General features: G+C 40.4%; 3 protein-coding genes across 4 annotated transcripts; 2 read left to right on the forward strand and 1 right to left on the reverse strand.

Annotated features, from left to right (window-relative positions):
• The first annotated feature begins 7399 nt into the window (after positions 1-7399).
• Positions 7400-13878, forward strand: nherf4b (NHERF family PDZ scaffold protein 4b). 2 transcript variants are annotated; one of them, XM_079507321.1, is made up of 11 exons: positions 7400-7423; positions 10077-10104; positions 10522-10586; positions 10661-10866; positions 10975-11179; positions 11329-11465; positions 11583-11787; positions 12262-12461; positions 12931-13143; positions 13335-13584; positions 13680-13878. In XM_079507321.1, exons 1-10 carry the CDS (start codon positions 7408-7410, stop codon positions 13566-13568), a joined length of 1509 nt encoding a protein of 502 aa, XP_079363447.1. In that variant the 5' UTR covers positions 7400-7407; the 3' UTR covers positions 13569-13584; positions 13680-13878. The 2 variants fall into 2 exon arrangements, with proteins under 2 accessions (XP_079363447.1, XP_079363446.1); XM_079507320.1 differs by having other exon boundaries at positions 13335-13556.
• Positions 13879-15798: 1920 nt separating this feature from the next.
• On the forward strand, positions 15799-18265 carry atp5l (ATP synthase, H+ transporting, mitochondrial F0 complex, subunit g). The gene is made up of 3 exons (XM_079508329.1): positions 15799-15983; positions 16429-16589; positions 18068-18265. Exons 1-3 carry the CDS (start codon positions 15932-15934, stop codon positions 18164-18166), a joined length of 312 nt encoding a protein of 103 aa, XP_079364455.1. The 5' UTR covers positions 15799-15931; the 3' UTR covers positions 18167-18265.
• Positions 18266-19678: 1413 nt separating this feature from the next.
• On the reverse strand, positions 19679-25247 carry ftr82 (finTRIM family, member 82). Its single transcript, XM_079507656.1, has 7 exons — positions 24480-25247; positions 22606-22701; positions 22021-22254; positions 21311-21470; positions 21139-21195; positions 20902-20967; positions 19679-20812 (listed from the first exon to the last, which is right to left on the reverse strand). The coding sequence occupies exons 1-7, from the start codon at positions 25074-25076 to the stop codon at positions 20292-20294; spliced, it is 1731 nt and encodes a 576-aa protein (XP_079363782.1). The 5' UTR covers positions 25077-25247; the 3' UTR covers positions 19679-20291.

Raw genomic sequence — 25247 nt, forward strand, 5'->3', positions numbered from 1 at the left:
ACTATACATTACAGCGTTCATTTGCAGGTATTCCGAGGACTTGCGGTGATATATATGGCTGGATTTTGTATTTGGAAAGGTTTTAGTCAGGAAAGGGGGAGATTAGGCAAGATTATGGGTGGAGTATAGATTTCCTCACCTGCCCATACTTAGCCCTCCAATATATTTTTTGGTCAGAGTGTTTATATATATCACCTTTACTCTACAAGAATACTGTGTAAATGCACTAAACATGAGCAGAATATCCTACATAACAACAAAGCATGTTTCCTTATTATGAGGAATTGAGATGTACAGTTATTGGATGAGGGAATTCACATCAACAACTATGAGCAGACATATTGTAGTACGTAGCCATGGGTATGGAGAAGCCCCATTAAATCGATGACTATCATCATCATGGGACAGAATTGTCCAGGCCAGGATCATCCTTACTGTATGTAGCTTCTCCCTCCAATATCCTCCTGCCTGTAATATCTTTCTTCAACGGTCCAGACTCAGAGACACTGGACTACCACTGATACCCCATTCATCAACATTTAAGTGAACAATATCACATACACTGACTCAGCAATGGTGCGTCAATGTGGTCACGAAGTAGTAAACGTCAGAGGAGTGGATTGTCAAGTGAGGATCATTTTCCGTTGGGTTGGTCTTATTACCAGCCCCATCACTCTTATTATTATTACACGTCATCACTGACCAATAGGCTGTCAGAGGATGATGGACTTTGATTTCCATCTCGAGAAAGGACAATGTTGGCAGGCGACCTGCACTTCTAAAGCCTTATTTATTCTTAGTTGGAAATAGCAAATCTTGCAGATCTGCTATTTTCGGTGTGCAACACTCGCATGCAACCAAGAATAACTTCAGGCTTAATGCCTTGAAATTGTGAAATACATCCCACTGCAATTAGTGTGCTTCAGATGGGAAAGGTTCGTGGATTCACCTCTCAAGTAGGGCAGCTACGCTAACTGGCTCCTAATTAGGCTCCTCACACTTCACATCTGTATCTGCCATAAGCTAAATTTATACTTTGATGAGGCATGACGGTGTTGCTTGTCGAAAATTTTATGTACCTATGTATAGTTGTATACTGTATATTTATTTTTTCCGGCAAGTGATACCGTCATATTTCAAAGTATAAGTGAGGCTTTAATCAGTGTTGGAGGCCAGGGTTGGTCTAGCATGGAGAACATAATGTGAAAAGCATGGCACTGTTGTTTCCGGACCAAGGCGGAGGGCTGTCTTTGGCCTCGGCCATAAGGAGAGAACATTATTTTAGTTAACGTGCAATATAAATATTCTATGATAGAGTGCTGTTTGTGTAAATGGTGTCATTATTTTGACACATGTCTTTGAACTGCTTGTTTCTGCTTGTTGTTCTAATAACTCTTTAGCAGACTGCTCTTCGACATCTGAGATTTAAAAAAAATCATTTTTGTTTCCTGCTGTGCTTTGCTCAAGTCCAACTGATCTGTGTTGTCCAAAGCAATGCTACATGTAGACATGTACACGGCGGGCGCTTTGTGTGCCTCTGAACTGCTACATGTAGACATGTACACGCTGGCTGGGCGCTTTGTGTGCCTCTCAATGCTACATGTAGACATGTACACGCTGGCTGGGCGCTTTGTGTGCCTCTGAACTGGAATGGAGTTTATTGTGCTTTAATGCTCATTGTTTGCACACACACATACCTTACAGTTGGGTGCCACCGATATTGTCCCTTATCATTTGACCCATTTAGGCCTTCTAAATCCTCTAAATCCAGTTTTCTGAAATAAATATTTTCACGATTTTTCAAAAATAGCAGATCTACAAGCTCGTAGCGCGCCACTCGGTGGCGCGCTATGAGCTTGTAGATCTGCTATTTTTCAATAGCTAAATTATAACATAATGTTTAAAACACCAAAAGGGGTTCCCGCCCAAAATGGGTTAACTGTCCTTTTGCGCAGATCGCGCAAACCACAGCAAAAAGAAAAGGACAATATCGATGGCCTCCAACTGTACCTTATGTCAAGACATATGCTGGCACATACAGACAAAGAAAAACACACAGACACACACTCAAACTTGGCAATGTTTAGAAGAGCCTCTCCTTATCACAGGGCAATGCAAATATTAATTTCCAATAGACTTGCTATGAAATATTTCTTACCCAATCTATGCTACTTAGTAATCCTTATTATAATGCATAAATAAGTATGTAATCAATGATTGTACAGTGAATATGTTATGCTGTAAAGAAATGTACATTTGCACTTTTCAATGTATGTGTATTCGTTTTTATTTATTTGTATTTAATTTTATTTTTATATATCAATGTGTCAAGCGCTGCTTGGAAGTATAAGGTGGTGGTGGGGGGGGGGGGGGGGGGGGGTAACGGCAACTGAATGTTGCATGATCAGTTTAGGAATTAAATTTATGAAGTATTACATTTGAGAGGATAGTACAATGGTTTTAGCCCCTCATCGAAATATATTTGTTCAGGCGTTTTTAGGACAAAGAAATCCTCCTCACCCTTTTGCTAAACATTTTTATATTACTATGGGATTATGTGCTCTACTGACATACATTCAAAAACAAAGTCAAGAAGGAATCAGGACTGAGAGGATGGAAGTGAATGTGTTGCTAGAAAGTAGAAAACAAGGACAAGGAAACAAGGACAACAATAGTACTTGGGAAAAAAAACACCTTTTGATAGACTATGTAGCATGTGGCTAGATGATGTGTCTCTTAAGGAATAATTAGGATTAGAAAGCAGATTTGTGGTTGCTCTGGTCTGGTCGAAGAATAGAAACAGTGAGCTACAACAGCTGGTGGCTGCAGGGTGTTGTTAATAGCAATATAGTTATCATTTTGATTTGCACTTATGTCGACCATGTCCGTGGCATCAAAAACAGTGCCCTAGTATGATTTAATGCTATGATCCTGATTATAGCTTTGCCGTCATGCCTGCCATGTGCTACTGATCTTATTATGTACGAAAAATATCCAAAGGCATTTGACCTCTGACTGTAAAACTGATTTCACGAGGATGGCAGATGTAACATGACATTGCAATGTAGTCAGAAAGTTAGTTTAATGTTACATTGTGTCATTATGCGATCTTACCTTTAGTGGTAGTTTGATTTAATGACGTGGTGAATTAAAGTGCCAAATTTGGTAAACATTGTTACTGGGTGACCCTGTAAGAGTGTAAGGAATCATATCATGTTACTTTACCATTAAGGCTACCTTCATAATGGGAATTAGACTTGAGGACATAATGCAGTCACAATATAAACAGTTAAATAAATCAGTGATGAAAATATAAAATCTAGTGAGCAAATGAATATGTAACTCAGTCAAAATAGGTAAGAATACATAACCTATAGGTAATGTGCTTCTCTGACAACGGTAGTTGTCAGAGAAGTATGTATCAAGTGTGCGGCGGATGAACTTATGAACAGTGGTGGAAGAAGTACGCAGATCTGTTACTTAAATAAATGTAGCAATACCACAATGTAGAAATACTCTGTATGAAGATCTCATAAAAAACAGGATAGTATAGTAAAGTATATATAAAGTTTTAAAATATTTGCCTCTGAGGCGTATTGCAGTAGAAGTATAAAGTATTGCAAAATGTCAGTACACAAGACAAGTAGAAAAGTACCTCAAAGTTTGACTTAAGTACAGTACTTGAGTAAGCATACTTAGTTACGTTCCACCACTGCTTATGAGCAGAATGTTCACTAAATTGGGTTACTTCATTCACCAGTTTCACTGATTAGGTGTTTTTGCACTCCGTCCTGCATGATACGTAATAACATCATTAACATGTATCCCTATTTCCTTATGAAAGCTCCAGTAACCCGACGGAAAATGTATAATGGAATGGCAGGCTGTTTACACAAGATTATATTATGATCTTTTTTGTCTGATTTTTTTATGTGTTACTATCATTTTTTTGTTGACATGTGTTTTCTCAACTCAAACAATGCAAGTTCTGTGTACTGAACGCTGTTCCAAGGATTACAATAAAGATCATTTATAACCTTTTTCCCCGTTTAAGATAATTTGTGTAGTAGGTCTGTTTGGAATTCATTATTGCGACGGTAGGTCGCAGATTACTATGAAAACTTGCAAAACATGTCTGTCCGTCCATCCGTCAGTCAGCCGTGTCACGCGACTCACGCCTCCATATATGGTTATCAGTCCATCACGCCTCGTGACATCACGCCTCGTGACATCACGTCTCCATATATGGCCTTCTCCATATATGAAGATCACGACACTGACCTCATCGCCTCGTGACATCACGCCTCGTGACATCACGTCTCCATATATGGCCTTCTCCATATATGAAGATCACAACACTGACCTCATCAAACCCTGGATAGCCATACATGGAGAAGACTGGATCATCACCTAGATCTGCATATATGGAGCCGGCCAGCAACTCTACATCTGACCTCAAACCTTCCCCACCCGTCCTTCCTCTTCGGTGTCTCCCTTTTGACTGATACGTGTCCATTCAACATGCCCGGAAATGAAGGCCTGGGCCCTCATCAAACCCTGTACACTCAAGACACTGCCCCCGCTGCCACCCTTAGATCTCCATATATGGAGCTGACCTGTTCCGACATTTCATATGTTCATCTGACCTCATCAAACCCTGTACACTCAAGACATGCTCCATATATGGCCAGTATAGAATTCATTCCATAATATTGATCTGACCCCCCATGCCAAAGCACTAGCCCAGCAGTCTGCGTCACCCAGGCGGATGCTTCTCGCCCCCAGGGCGTCTTACTGTTTATTTTTTATTATTATTTACTTCTAGGCAAAAAACATATCTAGAAGTAGGTACCAAATCTGATATTTCTGGTCATTTTCTGGTAATGATGTCATTGCTGATATCATTACCTTTCAAATTGTATTGGTGAATTGTACATTGGATCAAGACATACAAAGCAGATATGTTGCATAGATTTGTAAAAACATTGCATCATCATGCAAAGGTAATGCGTAATCATGAGTAATGCTTTTATGTAATGCATCATGCCTAGGTCGTATCCCAGGTCATATTGATAGGACATTTTTCCCAGAGTGTATTCAGTTGCCTCTTACTCACCAACTAATTTGCCCAATAAAACTGGGTTCCATTTCTTTCTATTGTTTTCTAGAAATGAAGACAGAACTCAGCCATCCCAGTTATAGGACAGGTTCATAACCCCTCCCTTACTGTCAGCCACCTCGTTATGTTGAATTAAGCTTCCTTCATACATTATTGATAGGGATTGGGTCAAGTCCATGCGACATCCTAGCGTCATGTCCAGGGGCTATACTTGTACATCAAGCCGCCTCACGCTACAGAAACGGAAGACATTGCAATTATAAAACATGTCTACTGGCCTGGATGGCTGGCATAGACGTCCAGGCACCTAGGCTGCTAGTCCTAGCCTGACAGCCTGTTGTGGGTTCGGATCCGATCCCCGGCGACATTTGATGCGTGTCACTCCCCTAGTCTCCCCATCATCTCTCTCCCCATTTCCTGTCAGTCTACTTTATACTATCAAATAAAAACAGAAAAGCACCCCCCCTCCAAAGAAAAATGTAAAAGTAGACCCACTGTACTGTACATTCTAAATGACCAATAACAATGACAAAGGCAAAACCTAAATATCCCCAGACATATACTATAATGTCTTAAACTGTTTTATTTTCCTGTCATTTTGCACAAGGTTGGGTTACACATTCAGGGCCAGTGAGAACAAATAAATAAAAGCCTTGGTTTATATTCCCACTAAAACCTTGAAATGCCCCAGCAGTTTAACATTCGTCAACAGACTCGTTATTTCAGACATAGAGTAAAATATAAAACAAAACTATCAAATGGTCCAATTGTCACAGTGGTGCTTGATGCTCTAAAGCCCTATCCAGTCATAGCCATAGCATGTAGCCTTGCTGTATCAATTCGATGACATTTCTTTGAAATTTCACTCAATCTTCCCTATTACAGATATTGTATATTTTGAATTTTTATTAAACTTTTCTTAATCATTGCTAATTTTCATGTTCACTGCAGTTCTTGTCACTAAACCATCACTGTTGGTTTGAGTAGCATGTATAAAGCTCATGCAACCTCCGATACACATGGAGTCACCACAGACACTTGTTTTTGAGTGGTGCAACCACAGTATGGGCAAAAGTGGCGCTGTTGTGCCAGAAACAGAGAGAGAGAGATAGTGTTGCACTGTTGCCTGCTAATTACAGAGAGAGAGAGAGAGAGAGAGAGGCAGGGGGAGAGGGGAGTTGCACCACTCAGTTCACACGGGTGTGATTTTTACTTGACAGTGAGATGTAACCCCCAGATCCCTCCCCACTGAACAGGTTCCCCCGACTATGACAAGGACACAATCCCAACACAATGCCAACTTGTGCACTGCCTGTTGTGTTTGTTGAAGCGTCGGCAAATGAACCCAGGCTTCTGCACGTGGGTGAGTGTTTTACCTCTAGTCCACACCAACATTACTCCCTGGACAATCAATTGTGTTCTGGCTAATAACCAAATTAACCATGACCTTTTGTTTTACATTATTTCTTTATATGTTATATTGTCATTTACATCTTAATGTTTTATCAATTATTTGAGGGCCCACAGGTTGAGAAACACTGCATTAACTCATTCTCAGAATTTACAACCAAACCATGAACTGTCCTATGAGTCATGTTACTAATTTGAGTTTCCAGAAGTTTTCGCCAGCTCATGAGTCAACAGCATCCCAGCATCATCCCTAACCCTCAAAAATGTCCTAACCATAAAACTAGACCTAACCCTTACGCGTAATACCCTGACCCTAAACCTAACCCCTAAATACCTAATCCTAACACTAACACTAACCTGTTTTTTAATTGTAACCCCAAATCTAAATATCATTATGTTCACCATAGACATTCCCCTGCTGCCTTTTTGTTGATTTGCTGTGACTTTCTCCCTATTCTCATAACTTTTCAACTTTAGTTATCATAAAGTGACATATAACTTGCTGTAACTATTCAAAACTAAAGAGATTAACAACCATAAAAAGATCTACTTTTGACCTAAAGGACACAACGTGGTAATGTGTGAGATAGGGAGGGGGGGGATTCAGCCTGTACAAAGTGTCTCCATCTCCTCTGCACACATATGTATGTGCACGCACGCACGCACGCACGCACGCACGCACGCACGCACGCACGCACGCACGCACGCACGCACACACACACACACACACACACGCACACACACACACACACACACACAGATTACAAACTAAGTCCGTCACTCTCCCTCAATTGAGAGGAGGAGTTGCATGGTGATGAGCAGAACTTTTTTTTCATAAGCATCACTCTGCTCTTCTGCTAGAGGGAAACACACTCAACATGAGACAAACTGCAGGTACAATATTACAATGATTCAATTATGTATTTTTACTTTCTCCATCTATTCTTGTTTTCTGGTAAAATCTTCTGTGTTAATTTAACTCTGAAAGTGTACAAATGGAACCACATAGACCCATAACGACATCCTGTCGTGCTTACAAAATGTAAGCACGATGTGGATGGATGGATGTGGATGGATGGATGTGGATGTCTTTTTTACATTACTGTAGCTTATACATTTCTTCACTTAAACTAGTACTTTTCCACTTCTGCTGTGACGATATAGGGGTTTGTTTATTAAAGTAGGTATTATTCTTCATTTTTATTTAAAATGTTAATAGTGATTTGAAACTGAATTAAATTAAATCCATGTAACTTTATCTTTTGACCTTCAATTCATGAATTTGCATTCGGTAAGCTAATACAGTAGTTTTTCACTTTGGGATGGGTTATAATTTCTAAACTTACATGGGACATGTAATAGCTTTTGCATAAAACGTATGATATGTTATGCAATGACCACCAATCATTGCGTTACTGTCAGATCAGTCAGTGTGTGCACAGTGCACTGTGCATGTTGTGCGGTGCCTTAGTTCCCAAGCAGAGTAAACATGCTGTTAATGTGACTGGTCTGGAAGGCCAGTTTAAAATGTCCGCCATGGCAGAAGGTTTATGGCAGGAAAAAGGGAAAAACAAACACTGGGCCATTAGCCCACAAGAACTTGCAGTGAACCAGTTCCGGTTTGTGATGATGAGTCAGCTTGTGATCTGAGAGAAAATGGTATTGGATTTCTGTCAGGAGTATAGGTTCACAATTCACATGTTTCAGAGAGAATATCAACTATATAGGTTTGGTTGATTGAAAATGTTATTTCACAGTATGCGGAATGGGTACATTTAAAAAAAAAGCACAAGTCAATACAAAAACTGTTACTGTGGACGACACCATGATTAAGCATTACACTTGTTTACAACAGGGTCCACTTGACAGAAAAAGACTCACTGTATATAAATGAAGTAGAACTCCTTAGACCGAGACTTAAGAAAACATATTTTCTTTTCTTTGAACATGCTCATAAAGTGCTCTGTGCTCAAAGTGCAATTAAAAGTAGCAAACGTTTCGGTCCTGTCGTTTCGTCAGTGTTATATCGTTACAACAGGGTCCACCATTTTCAATGAATCAGAACATGTACAGATATACATTTCATTAGGGTCCATATCATCATATCAACACTGAACATGGCCAACATTTGTTATTACTATTTGCAGCACATCAAACATTGTTTTCTGGCATAAATAATCTAGCTGATACTGGAAACCTATAGGACAGTGGTTCCCAAACTGTGGTGCGTGCACCCCTTGTGGTGCGCAAGCGCCTTCTAGGGCAGGGGTTCTCAACCCGTGGGTCGCGACCCCTCGGGGGGTCGCCAAATTATTTTAGGGGGTCCCCAAATTATTATTATTTTTTTTTTTCACGATTTTTCAAAAATAGCAGACCTACAAGCTCGTAGCGCGCCACTCGGTGGCGCGCTATGAGCTTGTAGATCTGCTATTTTTAAATAGCTAAATTATAACAATGCTTAAAACACCAAAAGGGGTTCCCGCCCAAAATGGTTTAAGGTTATTGTAGCAGTCAATTTATATTTGGGGTCGGGAGGGGGCGGGGCGGGGGTCCCGAGACATTGCCAAAGCATTTCCGGGGGTCCCCGGCCAAAAACGTTGAGAACCCCTGTTCTAGGGGGTGCATGAAAAGGCTAATGGTGGTGCTATAATTGTATTTTAAATATATGAACATACTATGACAATATATGGCAAGTATATGCAGAATATAGCCTATGCTACAGATATATGCCATATTCAGGTTCATATATGTGCATATATGTGGATAAATAGGAAATATATGTCTCTATATAGCATATGCAATTTATATTTCCATGTGGGGGGTGCGTCAGCTAGGCCAGGAGGTAACAGGGGGTGCATGGCCAAAAAGGTTTGGGAACCGCTGCTATAGGAGTATACTCTTATAAAAGTATTATTTTAGGCCACACTGTATACTGAGTATTGACAGCATACATACTGTACCTACGTACTGTATATGGACATGGTCACTTAGTAATAGCAAATATTTTATTTCATTTTAGCTTGAACTAAACTATTTATGATATAAGATAAGGTTTGCCACCCCGAAAACTATTTGATAACCAACTAGCAGGTTTCTGTGACCGCAAATGAGTACCCCGATTGCTCCAATTGTGTTCTGATCTGGTCAGACCCATCTACTGTATCTCTGAGGCATGTTTCTCTTCAATTCTCTTTTGAACATTTATAACTTAGGTTTTTTAAGCTTCATAATAGAGAGGACAAAGGACGAATGTAATCATGCACTGGTCGTAACCCAGCTTTATGATGCCTTGACAGATACATTTAATCTGCTGCTACAGTGTTAAATGAACACTCTCGGGTTTTACTTTGGGTCATGGCAACTCAAGCTGATGTCTCACCTCAGTTTAGTGGAGAAAACCATGACGCATATATTGTTGCTGTAGCTGTAAGTTTGAATGAATATTATTCCTATTGTGCTTTGACTGTAATGATATTGTGTATATTTGTTTGTTAGTGAAACCATCACTGGCCAGATCTATTAACATTGGCTCATCTGTCTTTTTAAGGTCTGGTGGAATTGATAGGATTGACAGAGTAAGTATTGCTTTTCATCTCAATATTCCTCATCCATAATAACATTTTTCATTACGGTATAACAGTGTGTAAGAGACCATAATGCTTGGAAATTGACACAATAAAAAGTGTAACATTATGTGCCATTAGAGTTCCAGAAGGTTTCTTTAATATTGTACCCTCTACTATGCCTGCTGACTTTTGTAACTGGTAGTAAGCTTTAAGACTTTGTGCCCAAGATAAGCTCCCATGTGCACAGATAATGACTTGTGCACTGTGAATATATGCTGTGTAATACCAAATGCCATTAATAATAATCTAGTATTAAGTTAAATGATTCCTTTACGTCAAATGTATGCTATGTTCTTATCACCTGTTTACCAACTTGATCGTCAAATACCTTGTAACTGATAACTTGTCATATGTTTTTGTTTGAAGGAAATTTACATTCAATCCAAAGGAGGGAATAGACAACCCCATCATGGTCATCACAGACGATGCAGGTACTGTAGCCTACTGTATGCACACATTAACCAGTTTCAAAGCTGCCCTCACCTGCCATCTTCCTCTTCATCAGATTGGACTCCCACCCTGCGTCTATGTGTTCTCAAACGAGAGGAGGGAGAATCCTATGGATTCCACCTACGTGTGGAAAGGGGCTGTCAAGGTCATGTGATCAGAAAGGTGACATCATGGGGCGTGGCAGAGCGCAGTGGTCTTCGGGATGGAGATAGGCTTCTGGAGGTCAACGACTGTTTTATCGATAATGTTCCTCACCCTGAGGTGAGACTGCTTTGTAACTTTCACTATATGGCACCAAAACTGACTGACATACAGTATTAAGCTAATTGCATTTTGACTGATTCTATGTGTCACTTTGTTTACGCACAGGTGGCCAGGAAGATAAAGCTAAGTGGACAACACCTAGGTTTGTTAGTGTTGGAAGGGGATGACTATGACCAGGCTGTATCCCGAGGTCTGGACCTCAGAGCATTGGCCATGGCACACAAGGGGGAAGGTCGCAAAGCACCCAGGCTCTGTCACATCATCAGAGACCCAAATGCAGGCTTGGGCATCAACTTCACGCCAGTAGAAGGTAATGAATGTGATATTGTAGTACCACAATGATGTCCAATGAAAAACATTGTAGGTGTTTATAGAATAAAATGCCTTGAAGGAGAATAACATTCATACAATTCAATGGTATTTACTGCACTACTGCTATTTACTGTTCCTGACTTTTAGGAGAGAAGGGTCGATTTTCTGTTGGCCTGGTGACTGGAGGCGCAGCAGAGAAGGCGGGAGTGTGTAAAGGAGATCGTCTGGTGTGGATGGATGGAGCAATAGTGTCTGACCTCACTCACTCTGCATTAAGCAAGATGGTAGGAATATCCTTTTTTACATTCCACTCATCACAAAGCTGGCCATACACTCTTATTTCTGCTCACAGGAATCTGTGGAAACATTTCAATGAATTAATAAAGTTTACTTGGTAACAGGTGAAGAAATGTGGCAATCATATCACTATCTTGGTGATTGACAGTCAGAGTGAGAGTAACTACATCAGGCACAAGATGCCTATTCTGCCTGCCATGGCGATCCCACATAACCTACCTCACAGAGCCAGAAGGACCCATCTTGGCCTTGGGTCTGAAGGCTACGGATTCCTCCTAAGGTTGGAGAAGACATCGTCGGGCCGCGTCGGTAAGGAAAACAAATAAGCACAGTGCTCAAGTAATGTTCATGGTTCATGGCTTTTAAAGTCACATTACAATACAGCTGTGGCAACTCTATCTACATTCTTGTAGATAGAGCCTCCTCTGTGTGGACAAAAATGTAAATACAATACTCTGGTACAAATGTAACCAGATGGACCCCCATGCATTTGTATAATGTCAGAGTTAAATTAATACTCTCTTAATTAAAAAATAATAATAATGAATAACGAATAATGAAATTTGACAGTGTAGCAAAGGAAAAGCATATTGCAAATAGCATTATTGTAATAAATAAATCAATAAAAACTGTCTCCTGTCTAACTGTGTGTGTGTGTGTGTGTGTGTGTGTGTGTGTGTGTGTGTGTGTGTGTGTGTGTGTGTGTGTGTGTGTGTGTGTGTGTGTGTGTGTGTGTGTGTGTGTGTGTGTGTGTGTGTGTGTGTGTGTGTGTGTGACGTACAGTAGGTCATGTTATACGTGAGGTGGACAGCGACAGTCCAGCAGAGAGGGCCGGTATGCAGGAAGGTGACCTGCTGCTGGAAGTCAATGAAGAGTTAATTGTGTCACTGACGCATGAGGAGGCTGTGGACCAAGTGAGACACAGTGGACAACAAGTCACTCTTACCACCATCACACCCCAAGGACTGGAGTTCTACTCACGGGTACATGTTTTGTAATAATAATCAAAATCTACAAAGTAACTAGTAACTAAAGTTTTCAAATAATTGTAGTGGAGTAAAAGTACAATATTTGCCCTTGAAATGTAGTGGAGTAGAAGTAAAAGCACTGGAAATTGGAAATACTCAAGTAAAGTACATATAAATACCTCAAAATTGTACTTAAGATGTTTCCTTTTGACTTTGTACTTAGTTACTTTACACCACTGGTGATCATTAGCTAAAGGTTACTTTAGTAATTACAGGTCTTTACAGGTCTCGAATTGTGTAGAATTATTGTAAATGAAGTAATGCAGATGTTTGACAATAATTTAACTCTTGAGAGTAAAATGGAGTGTAAAATGGACCCTTATGGGGTCCATTTTAAACCACTGACTTATAGGACAATGGCTTACAGCAAGAGGACTGACATAATAGATGTTTCCTATTGACTTTCTTTTTTTACCCTATACAGGTGGGTCTATCCCCACTTCTCTTTTGTGAGGATAATGCTGTTGAAAGAGAACAGGAATGCAGTGTGCCAACATCTCTTGTAGTAGAGCGTACGCAGAAAGAAGGACCAGCTGACATCCACAGGCGGCGAAGCTGTTTCCTTCAGAAAGGTCCTCTGGGCTTTGCCTTTAACTTGAGCTGTATCCAACATATGCCTGGTACCTTTATCAGCCAGGTAAGAAAGACTACTGTATTATGTCTTTATCATTGTACGTTATTTCTTTGACATGTTGGCAAAGAGTAGCAGTGAAAGAGTGCTCAAAACTGGCCACAGTTAGGGTATAGAGAGAGAGAGAGAGAGAGAGAGAGAGAGAGAGAGAGCAGCATGTGGTTTTAACAGTGATGTACTGTCTTCTGATCTTGCAGGTGGCTCTGGGGGGCTCAGGGCAGAGAGCGGGACTATTAGAGGGGGATGTGCTGATTGAGGTCAATGGACATAATGTCGAGGGAAAAGATCTGGAAGATGTGATTATGCTAGTGAGGGAAGGAGGGAATTTCCTCTCCTTGATGGTCATGGATAGAGATGGCTACACCACGTTGAAAGAGAGTCAGAAGGCGGCCTCTACTACAGAGTTTCTTGAAGTTGAGGTAAAGAAATGATGTGGCTGGATTAAAAGTAAGTCATGTTATTTATTTATTTATGTATACGTTTACGCCTTTGATTTTCTTTGATCCATTTTCTTCTCTCTTTTTTTTTTCTTTACTCCACAGGAGGACGAAAATGTTGAGATATCAGCCCTGTAAATGGAAAATAGCCAAGCATGCATTCATGATGGATCATCATACATTTTGTATTGTAGGTCTTTACAGTATATGCCTTGATGAATTGAATACACAGAACAGTAAACAAGCCTATATGGATTTTTGTGTTATCCTTTTAGCATTATTGTATAACTGTATAACCTATATAATTGTATAACCTCTGTACCTTTTGCAAACTGTTAATAAAGTATATTTTAAACCAATCAATCAAACTTCTACTTAAGCTGTACAAGGAACATCTACATCTTAGATCTTAAGACTGGTAGAGAGCTATTCTTACTGTATTATTATTATTGTAGCAATGTATGCTTATCTGTTGGGCCTTGGGGATCTGTCCTGGAATTCTGGATCAATCAGAAGTTGATTGATGAGGCAAATAGGAGTCGAGCAATACTCTAGGAGGTGATGGTTATGCTTTATGTACATGATATCATGGGGAGAAATACAATAACACTCAGGTCAGTGGTAGCCTAGGGTAGCTGCTTCAAGGACAAACTGAACAATAAGAAGATAGATTGTACCAAAACAATGTATTGTTTAATTATATGTGATGGTAAAATGTAAAGGCTAGATATAAGCAACCATGTAATTTCTTCCTCAGACCTCTGATGGATACCAAACTGAACCTAAAAGAACCCAAATTATGGCCTATACAGTGTGTAAACAGCCTTAACAGAACAGTGTTATAGCCTTAGCCAATGAGCTTCATCATGTCAGTAGGCTGGAGATCCTATAGGATCGAAATGTCTCAATAAAGTGATTCTCTACCTGCAATTAGTTTCTTTGGCCTATCGAACCCGCTGTCTATGTGTGTGTAATTTACGCAAGACTGTAATGTGTAATTAGGTAGGCTATATGTTTGAAGCATGTTTCGTTATCCAATGACCCATAATCGTGACATGAGCCTAATCAGCTTGCATAAGACATGATCAGCATGTAAATTATATTTTAAAATATCATATGTTGCCTGTTTGTCATTTGAATCTTTCTGCCTGGGCCACATAATAATAAAAAATCACATCCGTGTGAAGTGAGGGGCGCTCTTATGATGTCTTATCATCTTACAGTGATGTAATGATGATGTAAAACAAACGGTGACAAAACAAACATTAAATTATCTTTATTGTCAATGGCGTTTTTAAAACAAACATTGAACTAAAAACAAACATTAAACCTGTATGTATAGGAGAGGCTAGCGCCCCTCAAACATTAAACCTGTATGTAGGAGAGGCTAGCACCCCTCAAACATTAAACCTGTATGTAGGAGAGGCTAGCGCCCCTCAAAACAAACATTAAAGCTGTATGTAGGAGAGGCTAGCGCCCCTCAAAAAATGAAATCCTCTTATTTTGAAAATGTTGTATGTTCTAATAATTAGAGTCAGAGGAAATTATACAGAAATTGTATATTTTTGGTAGAACTGGAACATATTTTCTTCCGAGATGCATATACATTTGGGCCATGATGTGTTCTTATAGGCTCTATTAAAATGTGACACTAGGGTACAATATTACTTAATTAATAGTAGCACGGTTCTCATCATATTCAATTATTGTATTCTTCTTACTATGCACTGTATGCAGTCTATACAAAACACAATATGCACTCGTTTAAAATGACTTATGCTTTTACATGCTTTATTTCCTTACCCCATATCAGATTTAAACCCATAGTTATAATATATGTTTAAACGCCCATAGAAAGGCTATAGGACATTGCTAGGATTGGGATATGACATTGTCTGGCAATGTCATGTCCTGTAGTGATTGCCAATAACCACAGTGACAATCACATAGCCTACTGTATGAAAGTTAACTGACATTAAAAATACATATAAACCACTGGGGGCACAGCAAGAAGCTATCTATCTAAAGAAAAACTGATTACCATTACAATGATTTCCATGTCTGGCTAACAGTAACATTTATTAATAGCTATTTATTATATCAAATTATCAACTGGGTATTGTAGTGTGACATATCGAGGATTTTCATTGGCTCCTGCTGCTCTTGTAACCTCACGTCACCTCTTGCAAAAAGTGCCATCTGGTGTGTGCGTGTGCGTGTGTGTGTGGGGGGGGGGGATAAGATTACAGGCAGGTGCGTGGCCAGCTACATTAAAGATTCGTGGGTCCTTCAGCTGGAGGTGACATTCATTTGACAGCTTCACGTAGTAGCAGAAACTACATTCTCGGTTCATTATCATGGCACAGGCGGTGCAGAAGTTCGTGGCAAAAGTACCCACATTGGTCGGCGGTAAGTAGATAACGTTTTGTTCTAATGTTATGTCTGCATAGCCTAAATGAACACAGATGAGATGGCAGTCACGCCGGCCGGCAGTTGCTTGCTAAGCTAAGGCTAGCGCTATATTTTGATCGATGTCCATCCTTATTGTTGACCTAGCCTCAGGTCAGGGATAACACTGGTATTAGGATATACAATTTGTCTTAAAGTTAGCAGTGTGGTGTATACAATTCCCAGCGAAATGAAAACGTGCATTTGTTGAATAAATATATATATATATACGGTATACAGTTACATTTGTTGGAGTTAGCAGCTAGCATGCAACACGCCGCTACATCGCAGCATTAACGACCCTTGGCATCATATAAACGTGTAGCCTTAGCCTAGCTATAGCAGCAGCTGGCGGACAGTGTCGTCCTATGAAATTCACTTATGACTGCTCTGCTGTCTTCTTTAGCCGCTGTCACCTACTCCAGACCCCGGTTAGCGACCTTCTGGCATTACGCTCGTGTTGAGCTGGTTCCTCCTGGTCCTGCCGAGATCCCCAAAGCTATTGAGAGTGCAAAGGGTCTCGTCAAGAGCTTCCAGACAGGTGGCCTTGGACGAACGACAGTGAAGGTGAGGAGGAGATATTGGCCACATTATTTGTTGCCCGAGTTGTGCATGTTTTTGGTTTGAACAATATGAAGCTGCTGCTGCTTCCCGTTGGCTATAGTGGTGATTGGTTTTTGAACTATTATTCAGTGAAAGAGCTAGAGAACAGTTTGCACCAAGATTCAGGGCAGAAGACAAAGGTCAAAATTCAACATTTTGGACAAATTGATACATTTTAGTGTCCACTCATCGTGTATCCCCTGGACCAGGGATGTGGGAAGTCTTTGAGGTAGAATTATGGTGTAACTTGTCACAAGAATAATTGTTCTGACATTCCCCTCTGGTTATAACTGTAGTGATGGCTCGGGATATATTCATGTAAAAGGGTTAACTTAAAATAAGTCGTTAAAAATGACGCATGAAAAGAGAGAAGCAAAAATGTTTTCTGCAATGATGCAGAAAGCATAGTTTTCTTTATGCTTTTCTTTATTATTACAGGAAATTATAGCAACTTGAAATTAAGTTTATGGAAGCTGTTAAATGATATCCATGCTAACTATTGCTTGAGTCGTCTCTCTCACTTTCTACATGTGCCGTGTGCTTCCAGTAACTTAGCAAACTGAATGAGGTATTGGTGAATTAAATTAAACTGAAATAGTCTTAGAAAACAAGCCTGACTCACACTCTGCTTTGATGTTTACGTTTCAAAAGTGGTGTACCAATACCAGATTAATGAATAGCTATCTCCACTAAACTACATGAACCCTAGCTCTGCTCCATAGCTCTAATGCAAAGGCATTACTATGCTATTCTCGACTACTTGCCTTATAACATGTTTGTCCTGCCAACCTCACGGTGACCGCTTGGCGGGACGTTTCTTGTATTTCTTTTACTGAGAAATTTGAGAATAAGGTTAGACATAAGTTTAGGGTTAGGCATAGTTTTACTGGGCTTAAGTTTAGGAATAGGATTAGGTTTACTGAGGATAAGGTTAGGTAACCGTTTAGGCATAGTTTACTGGGGTTACGTTTAGGAATACCAGGCTGAGCAGTTCTGCCGGCTGTACACCCGGGGTCAGTGATTGTGTTTTCGGGTGAGTGTCTGTTCAACATAGTCGCTCTGGATTAAGAGCGTCTGCTAAATGCCTAAATTGTAACATAAGAAGTATTATGTCATGGTTAACTGCAGATATTGACCACCAACATTCAACATGTTTAAACTTCTTACTGTACATTTGTTTTGTAAATTAAAAAAAAAAGTGTTGTCAAGATGAGCTGTGCCATCATGCAAGTCAATCAAGTGATCACAAACCACACTATCTAATTTGTTTTTGTTGGCATGGCAGCTTGTTTGAATTTACTTATGCATAAGTTTTAATCCGTTGTTGTGACCTTTCAGATCGGCTATTTTGACAGTATACAAAGTACATGTAAATAAGGCATCCAAATGAAAGCTACAGCTGTTATTTAAATCTTTGTCCATCTTTCCTCTTTCTCTCACAGGATGCATTAAGAAATGGACTGGTGGCCACCGAAGTGTTGATGTGGTTCTATATTGGCGAGTGCATTGGCAAAGGAGGTCTTATTGGCTACAATGTCTGAATTTTGGACTGTTGTAATACTTTCTGCTGTTCTGAGCATTGTATGCTCAATTTAACACATGTATCATGGGAACCAATAAACGTCTATTGTTAAGAACTACACTGTCTTAGTGCTTACTTGACCTGTTTGGTTATACATACATTATTCACATCACTTTTGGAGCAAAATGAACACTTGCTTTAGTAAGTAAATACTTTTCTAAATGTTCACTCACTCAAATATGTGTTGAATTGAAATCTGTTGTAGTTAAAAAGGCATGTTCTCTGTCGTCCACTATGTTTGAAATACATTCAAGATGGTTTCCTATAGTGAACAATGAAACTCTGGCTCACTGCTGCTTCAAATAACTATTGACATGGTCAACCGACAGGTGTCCTACCTTGACCATGGTCTACATTTCTCAATGGAAGAATAGGGACTCCAACCACTGTAGCTGTGCTAGATCTGTACGCTAGATCTGTAGTGCTACCATACAGTTAAATCATTTTCATTCGTTCAGTCCTGGATTGTAGCTATCTAAGCACATAACACTGTCAAACTAAAATGTTTTTCCTATGGCAGTGCCAGTGGTTCTCATATTCATGTCAAGGCTCCCTACTGTGTGTGTGTGTGTGTGTGTGTGTGTGTGTGTGTGGCCATCTGAAAATATGTCAGGGAACCCCCATACTAGATTTTGATTAACATGATTAAAAATACTCATGTTTCAATTATTTCAAAAATAGAAGTGATGTGAGCTTGTAGATCGGCTCTAGCAGACATAAAGGGTTAAAGTGGTTCAACTTGCGTTCATGCTTTTATTTGCTAATTTAGCTGGGTGGGGACCCCCTGGAAATTTCAAGGCCTGGATCCCACTTTGAGAACCACTGCCATAAACAATGCAATGCATATTTCTAAGTTCTAGTATGGATGTTATTTACATAATCGCATAACCTTGTAGGGAAATTCAAATGAGCAAGTAGTACCCCTTCATGAGTTTACTCAAAACCAGGTCACAACTGAAAAAGCCAAATGCATATTAGCAAAACCCTGATCTCATGATTTGGCTTGCCCTTTATCCTCTGTAAAGTGCATTGTAATCATACATTGTATGTACAACTCTTATCTTCCTGTCTATGTAAAATTTAAAATAATGAAATAAATCAAGTTGGTTAAAATAAACTGTATAATTTGATGAGCACTTATTCAATTCAGAACCGTTTCAGTGATTCACTCCTAGTCCACCACTACATATTACACACATGAGTCTAACTGGGAAGATAAATTATATTTCCGTTCTCAGTTTTGTAACCCCTTAAAGCAATTTAATTTGTTAACTTATGTTGGGTTAGGATGGTTAGTGGTCATCAAAATGATTTTCATCCCAGTTATAAAATCTTTCAGTGATGACTCGATCAACCAAAAGATGGCGCCATGTTCAAATGCTATGCACTGTTTATTATTCATTATTTGCTCTGATGAATAGGGAGAGAGGAACAAAGTAAATTATAATGCACACAAATCACAGCTTTTTTAATACTCTTTATTGAGATGTGAGTGATTAATTATTAGTAAAACAAGCTTATATACTTTCTGTGTAATAATTACATTCATATCAATAAACTAACTAGACTTTAAATAAATGTAACATTATGTAAAAAAAAAAGTTAACACTTGTCAGTAAATTGCTCAATATTGGCGTTATTATGCTGGAATAATTTTTTCAATAACGGCTCATAGCCATGTTATAGTTATTGTAATTTGAGAACATACAACTTATTTTAATCAATGCATAGGTTATATCCCCAAATGTACACGCACATTAAATATGATCTGCAAAACTTTGTACATTTATAGAAATTCATCAGCATGTGTTAAGGTAAAAAAAAAAACAATCATGTAGAAAACTTCAAAGGGCAATGTGTAAATATAGTATACCAGTAACAAAACATGAGCAAAATATTCAGCTTTCAGTAAAGACAAATCACACTTGTGTGAAGCGAGCGGTGCCTATCATCACAATGATGACGTCTGATAATGTCAACAACATGATGTCACGTCATGACATTCCGTGCTCAAACGGACGAACAGACATACACACAAAGCTGTGTACTGGAGCGGCTGCACCGCTCAAAAAGGCAGTTAGTTTTCACTTAAGTTGGCAGATATTGACTGAGGTTCCAACTCCAAAACCTGGATAGAGGGGCTCAACAAACGTGGTCTCGAACCTGTGCAGCAATGTCATGGTGTTACTTATGCTATAAAAAGCCAGGATGCCTGCGCCATGATCCAGGTACATTCCTATCCTGGGTGAGTGGGGACCAGTGATGGCCTTGTCCACTCGATTATGCCAGGCGGAGTAGCCAGTGTCCGAGCAGAGGAGACTCCAGGACTTATCGTTGTAACCCAGCAGACACAGGGAGCCTTTACCCTTGCGGCTGATGCTTTTGTAGGCCACTCCCACGGAGAACTCGCCACTCCACTCGATCTCCCAGTAGTAGCGGCCTCCAGATAGGGCTTCTCGGCACAGCACCTGGGCAAAGCTGTCAAACCGCTCTGGGGCTTCACCATATGGCTGGAGGTCCCTGGTCCTGATGACCTTCCTGTTGTTGTCGGAGATATACAGCTCTTTGTAGGCAGTGTTGCCATCAAATCTCAGCTGGCAGAAGTCTGAATGAAGATAAATCAAGCAGTTTATTATCCTGTGTGATGTTGTGACTTTAAAACACGCTAGGCAAACGTAATGGCTTCATGCTTACATTTCACAAAATCTGCTCTGGATTTGGGCTCCGGAGGTGGAGCACTGTCCACTGTAATTTCTTTGACTGGAGATGGAGAGAAAATAGGTTATATTATATGTTAATGGCACACACACACACACACACACCTTTCCTTTAATTATTTAAATTTGGTCTGCCTCGGGTAGTACAACAACATAACATAATAACTAACCTCACATAATATTGTATTGCTGTAAGAAATGTGTATGTGCTCACCTCTGCTCCTTCTGTCTAGCGTCCGACTTTCTGTATTGTAAACTGGGATCTCGCTCACTGTAATATGTAAAACATGTATAAGCTACAAGTCTTCAGAATTTCACTGACTTTAATGCATCAAGGTTTGCGGAGATGCTTTAAAATGTGATGCAGTAGGCCTATGATGCAGTACCTGACTTCGTGATCTTCAGAAGTTCTTCTCTGCCATACTCCTCCAGACGGTCTTTGATCTCAGCCACAGCTTTCCTGGCTGCCCCAAAGGAGAAGTCGGGGTTCACAGTCACTCGAGGTATAATACCATCATCAGTGGGGGTGCACAGGTAGTTGAAATTCTGTTGATCAAAAGCAAAGTTGTCAGAATAGTCATTCAGTACATTCAGTATCCTACAAAAGCGTATTAGGAAATGTTAAATATTAGGTTTGGACCTTCAGCAAGTGTCATAGTGAAAGGAATGTGTAGGTAATGAATGTAGCCTACAGTAGAAATATGCAAAATAAAACATTCAAAGTAGCGCCATTGCCAAAAACAGGGGGCAGCTCCTAGTTTCATTGTTTTTCATAGACGCACAACACTGACATTGACTAATGAGCCATTATGTGAAAGGTGACACCCACATTAATGTAGCTTTTAACAATCCAATTTGTTATATTGAATAATACTTGGACTAAAAATGTAACTAAACAGAAAGAAAAAAAACTCATGAATTATCCAACACATGGAAGGTTTTTTTTAACAACAACTGAATTATTACAAAGGTTTTTAAAATGGGGCCGTGAGGGGTCCCAGTTGGAAAGATAGAGAAAAATAGAGAAAATAGATATAGTGTGAAAATAAATATTGAAATTCAAACTTGTCATGTATTGTATATGAAATGGACTGACCTGCAGGAAGTGGATGTGGTCCTCAGTGCTATACAGCTGCTTGAGGCCGGCCTCTTTCTTCTTCAGTTCATCAATCTCCTGCTCCAGGCGCTCGATCAATGACTCTGCCTGGTTGAACGCAGCCTTCTCATTGATGCCAATCAGCTTGGTGACCTCTGACCTCATCCTCTCAATGGAACGAATCATCTCCTCAAACATCTTCTGGCTCTCCACCATGGCTCGCTGCGCTGAGCTCTGGACAGGACATAGGAGGTCACGTCAGTAACCTTCAGATTACTAGCTGCATCTCATTTCATAAGGTTCAAGAATTACAGTAAAGAATCAAGCTTTATTTTTATTTATTTTTTCATTAACATAACATTAATGTCAAATTCACACAATAGCAAAAAATGGCAATATCTTCAAGCTCATAATACGCCACAATGCTACGCGTTGCGAGCTTGAAGGTCAGCTATCCCTTGTAGGACAAAGTATATAGAGGCTTAAGTGGTTAAGCTGACAGTTTGTGTCATGATTTGTCTTCCTTGTGAAATTACTGTATTCATATTAATGAATGATGATGATTGATGATAGTTGACTCCTTACTTTCAGTGAGTCCACGGCAGTCTTCAGTTCGTCCAATTCCTTCATCCTGTCCTGGCATTTCTGTCTAATCTCAGTTTGGGCTACTCCTAGGAGTTTCTGTGGATCCAATGAGAGTGTACATTACATCACACAATGAAATCCTTTGGAATCTCAATCACTACAGTGTTATTCTTAACCACTTTCAACCTGGCGACCCTATTTTTATCATGTCATTATAGGGGAAAAATAGACAAAAATATCAAAAATAAGCCGATCGGCACAGCAAGCTTGTACACCGGCTATTTTCGGTATTTGGCAAAGTATAGTGGTAGTTAAGCACTCCATAAGTGACATTTCATCTAAATTACCATTTCACCTTGCTGTGTGTTGCATTGACTAAATTGTAAAGTGTACTGTTTATTTCTTTCACCAGTGTTCATGCATGCTTAATTATTATGTGTTTTTGTACTTAATGGATCAAGGATGGGGGAATAATTAGGGGATTGTTAATAATACCCAGCCCAGAGAATCTTTCTAGGATGGTCATCTTTTATCTCTGGAGGAGAGAGTGTATGGGGGGGGGGGGGGGGCTCCAATGGAATCCTGGTCACGTCAGGAATGTGAAACTACCACTGGGCCTGGCTGACTTTTAAAAGAGATGTCTCAAGGTGCTCACACACACAGTACTGTCATACAAAACAGAGGGCTTCTAATTCCGCTTTTACTCAAGCCCACCAACCCATTCTTCAAGATAAGCTTGAGGAATGTGGAGAATCTGGGGGTGGGAGGTGGATTAGAGGGGGAGGGGAGAGAGTGAAAGAGAGGAGTGAGATGTGGGAGACTGCAGGTTGTAAATCTCGGGATGAAACAAACCAGACTCCCCATTTAGTTTAAAAAATACCCTCCCAAAGAACTTCAGTCATTACTTCATCCCACAACAATATTATGTCTTCTTTCACATCCTGGGATGTCATAAGGCCATCCCACGCATATACATTCTAAGCGCTCAGAAAGATTCAGATTTATAGTAGGTATTGCTATTGCCATACTACTTGTCCACACTGATTTGCATGACACGTGATTAGGGAGTTGTTTGAATGCGCGTAGTCATGGTTACAATCTGGCTTTGTGATTGGTTCACTGGCAGGAGGTGTTGAAGGCCTTGACTTCTTGTCCTGGCATTCCAGTATCACCACTGCCCCACTCCCACAGGTGGGTTTCAGTGTAGCGGGTGGTGTGGGTGAGAGGGGGAATTCTAGTGTATCTTCTGTGCAACATACAGCTGGCTCACAAATACGCTTTTAAAGGAGTGTAAAGAACTGACAATAACTGACTCCTCCAGTCCTAAACCAGGCAACCAGCCAATTGGAGAGTTGCATTTGTTTTGGCTGTGAATGCCTGCCAGGCTAGCTGATAGCACAGCTGAACTAGGTCAAAGTACAGACACAAGAGATACTGGGGAGGGGGCGGGGGGGATGGCTGATGGGAATACTAACACGTCCGCTTTAACGCAAATGACTTCACCGATGATCCTTGTGAGTGTGCAAGGATGTGCAGCTTTTCAAGGTGTGTCTCGGCGAATAACTTTGAATCTACTATGCAACAGCAGAGCACTCCCCTGAGTGAACATTGTTATGTGCCAAGCTGAGTGGTCTCATATATATCATAACTGTAAAACTGTAATATATCTTTTATACAACTGTTATCTCCCTTAAGTACAATGAATACCTTGGAATTACACTTAAGTGTACAGAGGCAGTTGATCGAGGTGATTTCTTTGATATATTATTTACACAAGGCACCTGTCCTACAGTATGACAGTGATGTACAGTATTTTGGCTCCACTTTAACAGCTAATGTAGTGACTTAACAGAGGGGGGTTAAACATTCCCTACCTGTTTCTCACTCCTCTCTGCCTCGGCTGAGACGATGTCGTGGCCCCTGTGTTCGCTGACTGTGCAGATAGCACAGATACACATCTGATCTGTTCGACAGAACAGCTCCAGGGACTTCTGGTGCTGGGGGCAGATCTTCCTGTCCAGGTTCCCTAGTTCATCCACCAGCTTGTGCCTCTTGAAAGTGGCAGATTCATAGTGGGGCTTCAGGTGTTTCTCGCAATAGGATGCCAGGCAGTTCAGACAGGACTTCACTGCCTTGAGTTTCTTCCCAATGCAGTAGTCACAAGGCACGTCGGATGGCCCAGCATAGTTGTTCCCTGCAGGGGTAGAGTTCACGTTGAGGTTCAGTCCACTTTTCTTGATCTTCTCTGCCACCATGGTCAGCGTGGCGTTGGGTCGTAGCACAGGCCTCTGGGTGAATGTGATCTTACACTGAGGGCAAATGTAGATCCCTGTGTAGTCAGCCTCATTCCAGTAGCCACTGATGCAATCCATACAGAAACTATGGCCACAGGGGATAGCCACAGGGTCCCTCAGAAGGTTCACACATAACGAGCAGTTGAAGTAGTCTGGAGACACCGGATCAGCCATCATAAACAAAAACAAAATACAAGCAGGCCAGCAATAACAGAGAGAATGCCAGCGGTATACAGAGATACTGCCTAGTGCGCCTGGGAGCCCGCCCTCAAGAGTGTGGTACAACCTGCCAGAGACAGGACCTACTTGTATTTCTGAATTCCAGAGGTTATTGATTGAAAGCAGACT

The sequence above is a fragment of the Electrona antarctica genome (assembly GCF_951216825.1).
Source record: "Electrona antarctica genome assembly, chromosome: 8".
NCBI classification, from domain to species: Eukaryota; Metazoa; Chordata; class Actinopteri; order Myctophiformes; family Myctophidae; genus Electrona; species Electrona antarctica.

Bases quoted from the DNA above. Each gene is read 5' to 3' on its own strand.
- nherf4b (XM_079507320.1), top strand. The intron at 11,180-11,328 runs GTAATGAATGTG...CCTGACTTTTAG, and splicing joins CAACTTCACGCCAGTAGAAG to GAGAGAAGGGTCGATTTTCT. The intron at 13,557-13,679 runs GTAAAGAAATGA...TTTACTCCACAG, and splicing joins CAGAGTTTCTTGAAGTTGAG to GAGGACGAAAATGTTGAGAT.
- atp5l (XM_079508329.1), top strand. From the start codon at position 15,932: ATGGCACAGGCGGTGCAGAAGTTCGTGGCAAAAGTACCCACATTGGTC. The intron at 15,984-16,428 runs GTAAGTAGATAA...TGTCTTCTTTAG, and splicing joins AGTACCCACATTGGTCGGCG to CCGCTGTCACCTACTCCAGA. The intron at 16,590-18,067 runs GTGAGGAGGAGA...TTTCTCTCACAG, and splicing joins TTGGACGAACGACAGTGAAG to GATGCATTAAGAAATGGACT.
- ftr82 (XM_079507656.1), bottom strand. From the start codon at position 25,076: ATGATGGCTGATCCGGTGTCTCCAGACTACTTCAACTGCTCGTTATGT. The intron at 22,255-22,605 runs GTAAGGAGTCAA...TGTCCTGTCCAG, and splicing joins CTGCCGTGGACTCACTGAAA to AGCTCAGCGCAGCGAGCCAT. The intron at 20,968-21,138 runs GTGAGCACATAC...CTCCATCTCCAG, and splicing joins GCTAGACAGAAGGAGCAGAG to TCAAAGAAATTACAGTGGAC.